Source organism: Zootoca vivipara, chromosome 11 (genome assembly GCF_965207765.1).
Source record: "Zootoca vivipara chromosome 11, rZooViv2.hap1.1, whole genome shotgun sequence".
In the NCBI taxonomy this organism is placed as follows: Eukaryota; Metazoa; Chordata; class Lepidosauria; order Squamata; family Lacertidae; genus Zootoca; species Zootoca vivipara.
In genome coordinates, this window is record NC_142594.1 from 58,043,881 (window position 1) to 58,056,084 (window position 12,204).

The following is a 12,204-nucleotide window of genomic DNA, read 5'->3' on the forward strand; positions in this document are numbered from 1 at the left end:
TCTCCGCTGTTAAAACCCAGATCCTTTTTGTTGTTGTTGTTGCTGCTGGTAGCCAGAGATTGGTTTTCTTATCCCTTTCTGTGCTGTTTTTTTCTGGCGCTTTGGCAGACTATGATTGAGTGTAACAGCGTTCATTTTTTAACCCGTTCTGTGCTCGGGTTTTTTGGTACTTTGGCAGACTATGTCGGTGCTGCGTGTTAGTTCCAGCGAAGGTATTATTAGTCATTTATTTCTGTTCTCTTTCCCCCCCAAAAAGCACAGCAGCTTTGGGGCACCCCCCCCAAAAAGCAAAGCAACTTTTGCACCCCCCAAAAAACCTCCAAAACTTTGGTCAGCAATTCCCCCCAAAAAGCTCAACAACTCAGAGCACTTTGTGATAAATAAGGGTTTTTTGGTTTGGTATGGTTTGGTTAAATAATTAGTTTTTGGTTTATTAAATACAGTTATATATTACAATTATACATTTTTGTTATTTAAACTATAAATGTTGTGACATTATGGTTTTTTTCTCGGAGTGACACACAATCCGAGTTATGCTGACACACCAAGCTCAAAAAGTTGCCCATCGCTGTCCTAAGGAAAAGTGGGACATTCTGGGATCAAATAAGAAACTGGGATGGCTTCTCTAAACAGGGATATCCTTAGAAAATAAGGACACTTGAAGGGTCTGATTTCCAAGCAAGCAAGTCATAAATTCCATAAATTACACATCCTGTTCCCATATCAGCCTGCAGTACAAGAAAGGAACACGCCCATTATTTTATTGCATGTCAGCCACAGAAACAGCACATCATTTTACTTAACAATACAGTGGTACCTCGGTTTATGAATTTAATCTGTTCCGGAAGTCCGTTTTTAAACCGAAACCGTTCTTAAACCAAGGCGTGCTTTCCCTAATGAGGCCTCTCACCGCCAGTGTCTTTCCACCGTTCAGATTCTGTTCTTAGATGGAGGTAAAGTTCTCAAACTGGGACACTATTTCCGGTTTGGCGGAGTTTGCGAACCGAATTGTTCTTAAACAGGACTGTTCTTAAACCGAAGCACCACTGTATCTATTTTAACAATCGTGGCTGCAGATTAGCAAAGCCAAAAAGGAGGAAACTGCGGTCCATTTGAGCAATCAATCTGTGGTGTGTTTTGGAATTACAGTGTATTATTGAAGAAGACAGAAAGCAGAAAGGATTGTACACACACACACAAAGAGCAAGCTTGTTCTCTGAATGCCAATCCTTATCTAGCTAACAGCAGCCCCACAAACCAAAGCAGAAATATTAGCAGATTATTTGAGTGGGTAGCAGGAACCCCCAGGTTTGAAGAAGTACAGCATGTACACACCCCGCCACCTTTCAGGAAAAAATATTTCCCTAACCAGCCCAAAGCCCAGCGGCCCAGAAATGCTGAGTCGCTTCTGGGGAAGAAATGGAAAAGTGGATGGGGGGAGGAATGGAATGGAGTGTCCTGGGAAAGGATGCCGGGTGGGAAGACCTCAGGTGGGCTTGTAAGAGAGTTCAGCTGAACAGGGACACATGGGGTCTGCAAATCATCTCCTCTACGGAGTTTTAAACCCTTTTGCGTTCAGGTGGCCTTTGACCAGCTACAATTGGTTCAACAGCCATTCCTGGACCAGGGAAGCCTGGAATGAGTTACTGCCATGCGCTCTTTGTGGAGCTTCCCTCGTGTTTGATCCAGAAGCTGTAGCGAGTGCGGGATGCTGCAGCACAATTGCTGGCCACAGTGAGACCTTGTCTGCATAGGAAAACAAGGCTCAGAGGTCTGGTTACCCATTTGAGTTCAAGCCATTCATTTGAGCACGTGGGGAGGGGTCTCTGTCTCCTCATCTGGGCAGCCTGTCCATCTCCAAGAGTTAATATAAGACGGATACGATAGGAAGTGAGGTTTTCACTGTAAGTGGAAGAAACAGCCGCAGGAAGAGAGCTGCTGGTCTCCCTCGCAGGGGAGCCTTGGGGGCAAGGGAGGATGAGTTTGGAGCCCCTCCCTCCTTGGAGAAGCATGAGACCAGTGGGCGGGGCCTCTGCGCACACCTGGGGGGGGGCCCTCCTCCCTCCCTTCAGAATCCCAACTGCCACCTGCGACCTGAGCTGTGGGTGGGTGGGGTGTCCAGCTTGTTCAAATCTGCTCGGAAACGGTTAGTGTTAAAAAAAAGGTATATGATGGTGAATGTTTTGGAAGAGTTTTGGAGATTTAATGAAAATGATATGGGGGGGGGAAAGGAAACGGTTAGTGGAGAGGAGGACCCCTACGAAAAGAGGTTGTAGGGAGCATCAGTGTAAGGTGGGGGGGGTGGCAGAACAACAGTCCCAGGTTCATCATCTACTCAAAAGAACCTAAGAAGACCCTGCTGGATCAGGCCAATGATCTCTCTAATCCAGCATCCTCTTCGCCCAGGGCCCAACTAGATGCCCCAAAAGGAAACCGCCAAGCAGGATTTGCACACAAAACCAACCATCTCCCCTCCTGTGGTTTCCAGCAACGGGTATTCAGAAGCATGGCTGCCTCAAACTGTGCAGACAGAGCAGAGTTATCCAGGCTAGGAGTCAGCAACAGCCCTCTCCTCCTCCAGGAATTTGTCTAACCCTCTTTTAAAGCCATCCAGGTTGGTGGCCATCGCTGCTTCCTGTGGCAGGGAGTTCCACAGTTAAACTCTGTGCTGCGTGAATAAGTCCTGTCTTTTATCTGAGCCAAATCTTCCAACATTCAGCTTCACTGCATGTCCACAAGTTCTAGTGTTTTGAGAGAGGCATACGGTAATTTTATAAGCTTCTAGTATGACGTGGGTGGCGCTGTGCGTTAAACCACAGAGCCTAGGGCTTATAGAATCATAGAATCATAGAGTTGGAAGAGACCACAAGGGCCATCCAGTCCAACCCCCTGCCAAGGGCTTGCTGATCAGAAGGTCGGCGATTCGAATCCCCGTGACGGGGATTGTTTGGTCCCTGCTCCTGCCAACCTAGCAGTTCGAAAGGACACCAAGTGCAAGTAGATAAATAGGTACTGCTCTGGCGGGAAGGTAACAGTGTTTCCGTGTGAGCTGCTCTGGTTCTCCAGAAGCAGCTTAGTCATGCTGGCCACATGACCTGGAAGCTGTACGCCAGCTCCCTCAGCCAATAAAGCGAGATGAGCGCCGCAATCCCAGAGTCGGTCACGACTGGACCTAATGGTCAGGGGTCCCTTTACCTTTACCTATGTCACCTCTCACTCACCTTTTCTCTAAACTCGAAATGTTGCAACTCGTAGGGGAGTCGCTCTACTCGCTCAGTCATTTTGGTTGTCCTTTTCTGAACCTTTTCAAATTCTACACTATCCTTTTTAGATATTGTACAATTTGAAAATATCCAGAACTTTACGCAGTACTCCAAATTGAGTTACACCATAGATTTGTGCCCCTCCGTTTTCTGGATCTCAAGCGCTAACAATCACTTCCTGAAAATGAATCCCAAACCACTTGTAGTTGTCGTCATCTAAAAGTCTGGCTGCCGAGAGAGCCGTAGTCCTCTCTCCTGGGGGTTTGGTTCATCCCCTGCTAGAAATTCCCCCTTGGGGGTTCAGCTACGGTGCCTGCACACTAAAATTCCCAGTTGGTCAAACATTATTCAGTACTGTGTTGCAGGAGAGAGTTCAAGGAGCCTGCAAGAGCTTTCCATTAGGGCACACTCCCTATATAGGAAAAAGAATAGACCTCATCTTGGATGTTTCATCCTCTGGCCAACCGTCTTCTGCCACCCTAACGCTTCACCATCTCTTCATTCAACCATAAGTGGATACACTTACTCAACCCAATTTAGTTTTACTGTACAAGGAGAGCCCTCCTTCTACCTCATCCAGAGATGTTTTTCACTTTAGCAAGCAGTGCTAGACTCTTCCTAAACTGGTCCTTATTCACTTTGTGCCTTCGACTAATGCCTTGTGTCAGGGGTTTTAAACCAGTGTGCCTTGGCAACACTGGCCTCTGTCCCTCTTTCCTTCCCTCCCTTCTCAAATGCCCTCTCTTGTCTCTGCCTTCCAAAGGCTTGTGTGGCTCTTTGTTGCAGTAGCCCTGGCTACAAGCTCCCCAAGCGAAAGGTGCCTCTGGGGCTGGCCAGGGGGTGCTGGTTGCCAGGAGTAGAGGCGACCTCGGAGAAAGCAAGCAAGTGAGTGAGGGAGCCCAGCCAGCCAGTCCACCAGCCCTTACTGTTGGGAATGGACAGACAAGTCCCAGACCCTGTGGGGCGGTGTGAGGAGGGACCTCTCTTTGGGGCGAGGGGGGGCAGCTCAGAGACCAGGGGCGGCAGCAGCAGCTGCCCAGAGGACTCCCAAGGAGAGGGAAGAGGAAGCTGAGGAAACACTGTACAATGGAGGGTGTTCAGAAAAGGGTGAGGGGCTGCCAGCTCTGCAGGCAAGGGGGGACCCCAGGGGTGCCACAGAAGGAAAGGTAGTAGTTGGTCAAGGGAGCCGTGGACTCAGAAAGGTTGACACCCTCTGCATTGTGCAATTTCAATGCAGCTCTCTCCAGGACTCTTGCCTGAAGCCTGAAGATGACTCCCTTCTATGCCGAGCAGAATATCTACGAGGAGAATATCTACAACCTGATTCCCAAAGAGGAGAAAAAGCCTATCAAGACGGTCAGGTATGGGGGGGGGGCAAACTAGCAAACATTAAAAATAAAAACACCCCATGGGAAATAGTACAGAGGGGCCCCTGTGCTCTCACCATGCTCCAAATGATTTTAAAGGAAATTAATTTGGTGGGTTGGATCAAGCCTTAGTCAGTCGAACATAGGCGTTAGTGAGATCAATGGGGCAAGCTCGTCTTGTTGGCTGTAGTGGAGCTCTTTGCTTTATTTATTTACCTTTAGTTATTTATTTAAAGTCACTTCAGCCCCAAATGGCTCCCCCTACCACCCCACCCCGCAGCACCTGCCCCACTTTGCCTGACAGCCAGACAATGGCTCCTGAAATATAAATGGTGGGGGGGGGAGTACATAGCTTCCTTTTGAGTTCTATTTGCTGGGAAAGATCATCAGGGGGTTTGGGCTGGGTGTTCATCAGTATGTGGATGATACCCAGCTCTACCTCTCTTTTAAATCGGAACCAGTGAAGGCGGTGAAGGTCCTGTGTGAGTGCCTGGAGGCGGTTGGAGGATGGATGGCAGCTAAAATATTGGGGTTGAATCCTGACAAGACAAAAGTACTGTTTTGGGGGGACAGGGGGCGGGCAGCTGTGGGGGACTCCCTGGTCCTGAATGGGCCTGAAGGACCAGGTGCGCAGCCTGGACTCACAGCTGTCCATGGAGGCACAGGTTAATTCTGTGTCCAGGGTGGCTGTCTACCAGCTCCATCTGGTACGCAGGCTGAGACCCTCCCTGCCCATAGACTGTCTCGCCAGAGTGGTGCATGCTCTAGTTATCTCCCGCTTGGACTACTGCAATGCGCTCTACGTGGGGCTACCTTTGAAGGTGACTCGGAAACTACAACTAATCCAGAATGCGGCAGCTAGACTGGTGACCGGGAGCAGCTGCTAGGACCATATAACACCGGTCCTGAAAGACCTACAGTGGCTCCCAGTAAGTCTCTGAGCACAATTCAAAGTGTTGGTGTTGACCTTTAAAGCCCTAAACGGCCTCGGTCCTGTATACCTGAAGGAGCATCTCCACCCCCATCATTCAGCCCCCGGACACTGAGATACAGCACTGATGGCCTTCTGGCGGTTTCCTCCCTGCGAGAAGTGAGGTTACAGGGAACCAGACAGAGGGCCTTCTCGGTAGTGGCACCCGCCCTGTGGAATGCCCTTCCATCAAATGTCAAGGAAATAAGCAGCTATCCTATTTTTAAAAGACATCTGAAGGCAGCCCTGTTTAAGTTTTTAGTATTTAATGCTGTACTGTTTTAATACTCAATTGGGAGCCGCCCAGAGTGGCTGGGGAGACTCAGCCAGATGGGTGGGGTAGAAATAAATTCTTCTTCTTCTTCTTCTTCTTCTTCTTCTTCTTCTTCTTCTTCTTCTTCTTCTTCTTCTTCTTCTTCTTCTTCTTCTTTCTGCTACCTCTTGAATGAAAGGTTTGTGTCTACCTTCAAGCCGAATGTGATACGCGAAATCCGAGAGAGGAAGACGGCGCCCTCCAAAACCATGGGGATCCCCAAGCTCTACATCCCCACTCCGAGAGAGTTTCTTCGGAAGCATGCCAGCGAACCCAAGCTCTTGAAGCGTACGTTTTAGCCGAACGATGGGGTCGGGGTGAGGTTCATTGGAAGCACGAATCTCCGGAGCCATTTAAATCTTCTGTGCTGTGGGTCTCTCCCAGTCCTCTTGGAAAGCATTTGAGAGAGGACCACCGTCTCTGGGAGGGAAAGATGCTGCCACAACCACCACTTTGCATGCTCTGTACATTGCAGGGGGTTGCAGTAGGTAGATGACCCTTTGGGTCCCTTCCAACTCTTCAGCTTTATGATTCTAGGATTCTGCATCTGGTCTGAGAGAACATGCTGGACACTGGACCAGACCAGGCCTAGAAAAGTTCTGCTTTCTTCTGGGGCTGCATTTCTGAAGTGAACCCAGTGTGCAACTGTGGCTGTTGTTGTTTATTTCTGTATACCTTGCTTCTTCCCTGGTGGGACAAAAAATTGTGGGTGCCCTGCCCCTTCATGGGGAATGTTGTGGGGGCTGGAGCTGGGAGGAACCAGCTAGGGAACCACCAATGGAAGAAGGCTCAGCACCCAGGGCCGGGTGGTGGGACAATGATGAGTGGGAAGAAGGAGACAAGGTAGAAGACTGGGGAGAGGAGGTATCGGAAGCTGGAGAGGTAACAGGGCTTAGTGAGGGGGGAGAGTCTGTGGAAGCGAGGAGTCCAGAATCAGAGGCAGAAGCTGAAGCAGGAGAGGAGGGAGGCCAAGGGGCAGAGATGAGTCTGGCAGGTGATGAGTCCCGGGTGTCTCCCCCTCCTGCTGTGATCAGCTCTCCTCCCCAGTGGTCTCCAAGAACCAGGAGAGGCATGAAGAGGGCCTGACACTCCATGCAGGTTTTGCTTTTTGCTACTAAAGAGTTAACTCCAACTTGCTCAGTGTGATTTACTGCTGGCTGGCTCCTGTCAGCTGAACTGTAACTCTGGGAAGGGAATAAGGATCTCTCAGCACCCACAATTCTTCGGGGGAACCATTCATAGAGGAGAGAGCTATGGGTGGCTCCTAGCCAGGGTGGCTCTGCTCTGCCCTCCACAGTTGGAGGCAGTGATGCTTCTGAATCCCACTTGCCAGAAACCACAGGAGAGGAGAGGGCCTGCGTGCCAGAGGGTCCCCAAGGCAGTTCTTGCTGATAAAACAGTTGCAAACGTGTGGCTTTTCCAAAACAATGCAGGAAGAAGAAACCAAGGCATGAGAAAGCCAGGGCTGAATGTGCCCGAGAGGAGCGACCACCCCATCATGGGCATCCAAAGCAAGAAGGATTACATCTCCTCAAACATCGCCGAGGCTATCATGGCCGTGGCCAAGAAGCCCCTCCGGGCATATGTTGACGTGCGGAAGGGAGACAAGTTCCTCCTCGATGATTCGGGGCTCATTCAGAGATACCTCCACAAAAAGGTATGGTTCAGAGGAGAGTAGGAAGCTGCCTTTTCTGGATCTGACTCTTGGGCCATTTTGTCCAGTGTTGCCTACACTGGTTTGCAGCAAAGGCTCTTCAGGATTTTCAGATTTGGGGTCTCTCTCAGCCCTCCTTGGAGATGCCCTTCTCTAGGCACCTTTAAAAATCCCCAATGCTTTGGTTAAAATAATATTTAAAACTAGTGGTTTTCAGCCCGTTCAATAACGGGCGCTAGAATCCTGGGGTTCGGAGAAGCGCTTGCGCAGCGCTTCTCCGAACCCTGGGACCTCTCCTTGCTGTCGGTGGCAGGGGGACAGGAACAGAGGAGGAGAAAGCGCTGCTTTCTCCTGCTCCGTTCCTCTCCCGCAGCCGCCGACAGGAAGCAGACATCCCAGGGTTCAGAGAAGCGCTTGCGCAGCGCTTCTCCGAACCCTGGGACCTGTCCTTGCTGTCGACGGCAGGGGGACAGGAACGGAGGAGGAGAAAGCGCTGCTTTCTCCTCCTCCGTTTCTCTCCCGCAGCCGCCGACAGGAAGCAGACATCCCAGGGTTCGGAGAAGCGCTTGCGCAGCGCTTCTCCGAACCCTGGGACCTGTCCTTGCTGTCGGCGGCAGGGGGACAGGAACGGAGGAGGAGAAAGCGCTGCTTTCTCCTCCTCCGTTCCTCTCCCGCAGCCGCCGACAGGAAGCAGACATCCCAGGGTTCGGAGAAGCGCTTGCGCAGCGCTTCTCCGAACCCTGGGACCTGTCCTTGCTGTCGGCGGCAGGGGGACAGGAACGGAGGAGGAGAAAGCGCTGCTTTCTCCTCCTCCGTTTCTCTCCCGCAGCCGCCGACAGGAAGCAGACATCCCAGGGTTCGGAGAAGCGCTTGCGCAGCGCTTCTCCGAACCCTGGGACCTGTCCTTGCTGTCGGCGGCAGGGGGACAGGAACGGAGGAGGAGAAAGCGCTGCTTTCTCCTCCTCCGTTTCTCTCCCGCAGCCGCCGACAGGAAGCAGACATCCCAGGGTTCGGAGAAGCGCTTGCGCAGCGCTTCTCCGAACCCTGGGACCTGTCCTTGCTGTCGGCGGCAGGGGACAGGAACGGAGGAGGAGAAAGCGCTGCTTTCTCCTCCTCCGTTCCTCTCCCGCAGCCGCCGACAGGAAGCAGACATCCCAGGGTTCGGAGAAGCGCTTGCGCAGCGCTTCTCCGAACCCTGGGACCTGTCCTTGCTGTCGGCGGCAGGGGGACAGGAACGGAGGAGGAGAAAGCGCTGCTTTCTCCTCCTCCGTTCCTCTCCCGCAGCCGCCGACAGGAAGCAGACATCCCAGGGTTCGGAGAAGCGCTTGCGCAGCGCTTCTCCGAACCCTGGGACCTGTCCTTGCTGTCGGCGGCAGGGGACAGGAACGGAGGAGGAGAAAGCGCTGCTTTCTCCTCCTCCGTTCCTCTCCCGCAGCCGCCGACAGGAAGCAGACATCCCAGGGTTCGGAGAAGCGCTTGCGCAGCGCTTCTCCGAACCCTGGGACCTGTCCTTGCTGTCGGCGGCAGGGGACAGGAACGGAGGAGGAGAAAGCGCTGCGTTCTCCTCCTCCGTTTCTCTCCCGCAGCCGCCGACAGGAAGGACGCGCGCACTCTCCCCCCCCGCCTCCTCCAACCGCCGCTCCTCACGGCCAGGGAGGGTTGTGAGGAGGCCTTCGCCGGCCTCCACCCTCGCTTTCCTGACGTGCCCTGCAGTGAGGCGGTGTCCGGCGGGAGCGGCGGTTGGAGGAGGCAGAGTGGGGGGAGAGTGCGCGCGCGCGCAGTCTCTGCTGTCCAATCCCTGTATCCCTGGGGCACATGCGCAGTGACCCAGGGACACACGGGACAGCTTGGACGCAGGGACATCTTGGACATTATTATATAGGATGTGTTGCTAAGGTTCAGGAGGCCTTACATAGACTCAGTAAAGATGCTAATCCAAGAGGGCCTTCTCAGTGGTGGCGCCCTCCCTGTGGAACATCCTCCCACCAGATGTCAAGGAAATAAATAACTACAGTATCTGACTTTTAGAAGATACATATCTATCTATCCATAGTACCAAAACTAAAGTATTGGTCACTTTGTTTATTCCTACAGTGAACATTTTCTCGGTCAATTTCTTGCCATGTTTTGTGGGCTTGGAGGAGGAGGTTAGGGGCCGTTTGGGCGTTTTCTGCAATGCATTGTTCGGGACATCCAAGTGTGCTTTCCTTGCAGGATTTTGGTGTGATACCAAAATACATTAAGAAGCGGATAATGGACACCAAGAAGGCTCAGGAGGAGAGCGATGCTTACCTCCAGCAAGCCCTCATGCAGAAAGGCCTGACAAAACTCTCCAAGGCAGAGAAGGAGAAAATCATAGAGGTACACAGGGTGACGCAGATCAAACGGCTTCAGGACGGGGGTGGGAATAAGTTGGCTCAGAAAAGGAACCCCAAAATTATCATGGGGTTGGAGAGACTCCCCTATGAGGAATAGTTGCAGCGTTTGGGGCTTTTTAGTTAAGAGAAAAGGTGAGGAAGAGGCGACATAATAAAAGTTTATCAAGTTATGCCTACGGACACCAGGCGGACCCCTACGCTGTCCTCTTTTTGGTGCCTGCTAAATACAGTAGTGTACATTCTTGTTTAGACAAGCTACCCAGATGTTTAGAAAATTGATACAACTCTTAATCTGTTTTCTGTCTATTGTTATTTAAAATTTTCAGCATCTTAAATCATCGTACGTAATTTTTCTTAGTGATAATTTTATTATTTTGTCTCTTTTGCAAACTGCTTTGGGGGTTGTTGTTGTTTTTACAATCAAGCGGTGCATATATTTTATGAAATAAATACATGCCTTTTATCCATTTTTAAATTTCTTTCTGAAACGCTGGCTGCAAAGCCACATAAAGCACATTTTGGCATCCTGCTGCCGCGTACTTCATAAGTTTGCTTAAAGTTTGCTTCTCCCTTCCTTCACACAGGGTCTGAAGAAAAACTGGGAGGGGATCAACCACGAATACCAAAATCTTTCCATTGTCCTCGATTCGATTCCAAGGAGACTTCGCAAAGAGAAGATGGAGGTGGAGATGATGCAGCTGGAACACTTCATCAAATTACTCGAGAAACACGACGTTGTGTATATTTCAAGCGTGTAGGGATATCATCAGAGACAATGGGCATGATCCAGGCCCAGTCAAGCACCTTCAAGGCCCATCATTGGTAACAGGGTGAGAACGAAGGCACTGCTCACGGTTCTCCCTCTGAAATCAATGAAGCCACAAAGGTCCTCCACTGTGGATGGAATCTGCCCATGGTGTAACAAGTTGTTTTTAACAAACAGTTTGAATAGTTGCTTTTAACCAACATTTAAGTTTGTAATGTTACAGATTTGACAAAAGTGCAAAATGAAATCTTGTTTTATTTTAAAATAAATGTCAACACCAGTTCCATTCCACGCCTGTGTACTTATTTATGTACAGAACAGAATCTTAGAGTTGAAAGGGACTCATGGTGTCATCTAGTCCAACCCCCTGCAATGCAGGAATCCCGGCTAGGCGAATGCTGCTTACGCACATGCGTCATCCAAAGCGGTGCACAATAAATAAGCCCACAAATTATAAATGAACAAGCAAAATTCTTAAAAACCCAAAGCCCAGGTTTAACCCACCTCTCCCTAACGAGCAGAATTAGGTTTACAGCTTTTCTGTTTGATTCCTATAGGTGAAAAGGGTTCTGGTGCCTTTATGGCACACAAGATGATGGATTTATTCGCGAGGACTTGTTCGTTGAGATAACAATACCGGATCCAGAGTCTTCCTCTGCCGCACGCAGTCGCTGCAGATTCCTCTACTAACACTCCCACCAAGTGCCCCCACTTTAGGGTCAGGCGATCACATGGCCTGGTCATCTCACTCTTTCCAAAATGGAAGTAGGAGAGGGTTTCTCGCATGGAGTCCTCAGCCAGGTAGCTCCAGCAAGATTTAGATTTCGTTCTTATGCAAGATTGTGTGGCCAAGTCCTACCCAGATGGAGCCAGGGGTGTCGTGGGGGGGGTGGTGGTGGTGTCGGGGACAGTGGCCCCGGGTGCACAATTTTCAAGTGGGCGCGAAGCAGGTAACTCCAGCCCAGCCCAGCACTCCTTTCTAACCCCATCGGCCAGCTGGGCTTCCCCCTACATGGGCTGGCAGGCGGCTCAGTGCACACCCAATTTGCTCTGGTTGGGGTGGGGTCACTCCAGCATAGGGCTGCCTACCTGGGCAGTTACCTTTCCACTAGGGCCGGCATTAATGCTGGAATCCAGCATCGCCTGAGCTCTGCGAGCTTTCTCCCGAATGAAATGCAGGGTGTTTGAGGACCGGCACATTCGCAGGTAAACCAAAATGCTTGTTTACAAAGCTATGGTACTACCAACCTAAATGTATGCTTGTGAAACATGGACCACTTATAAATGCCATCTCCAACTCCTCAAAATATCCCATCAACAGCATCTCTGAAAAGCTCTACATATCACTTGGGAAGACAAGCGAATTAATACCAATGTACTGGAAGAAGCAAAGATCACCAGTGTCAAAGCAACGATTCTTCAACATCAACTTCGTTGGACTGGTCATGTTGTGCGGATGCCTGATGATCGTCTTCCAAAGCAACTACTCTATT

The 12,204-nt window shown here is 50.7% G+C and overlaps 1 protein-coding gene across 2 annotated transcripts; it reads left to right on the forward strand.

Moving 5' to 3' along the window:
• Positions 1-4,031: 4,031 nt before the first annotated feature.
• Positions 4,032-10,997, forward strand: LOC118092310 (enkurin-like). Of its 2 annotated transcripts, none has more exons than XM_035130238.3 (6): positions 4,032-4,148; positions 4,501-4,624; positions 6,053-6,201; positions 7,347-7,570; positions 9,782-9,928; positions 10,530-10,997. In XM_035130238.3, exons 2-6 carry the CDS (start codon positions 4,533-4,535, stop codon positions 10,701-10,703), a joined length of 786 nt encoding a protein of 261 aa, XP_034986129.3. In that variant the 5' UTR covers positions 4,032-4,148; positions 4,501-4,532; the 3' UTR covers positions 10,704-10,997. The 2 variants fall into 2 exon arrangements, with proteins under 2 accessions (XP_034986129.3, XP_088510543.1); XM_088654417.1 differs by lacking the exon at positions 4,032-4,148 and adding an exon at positions 4,211-4,370.
• Positions 10,998-12,204: the final 1,207 nt, after the last annotated feature.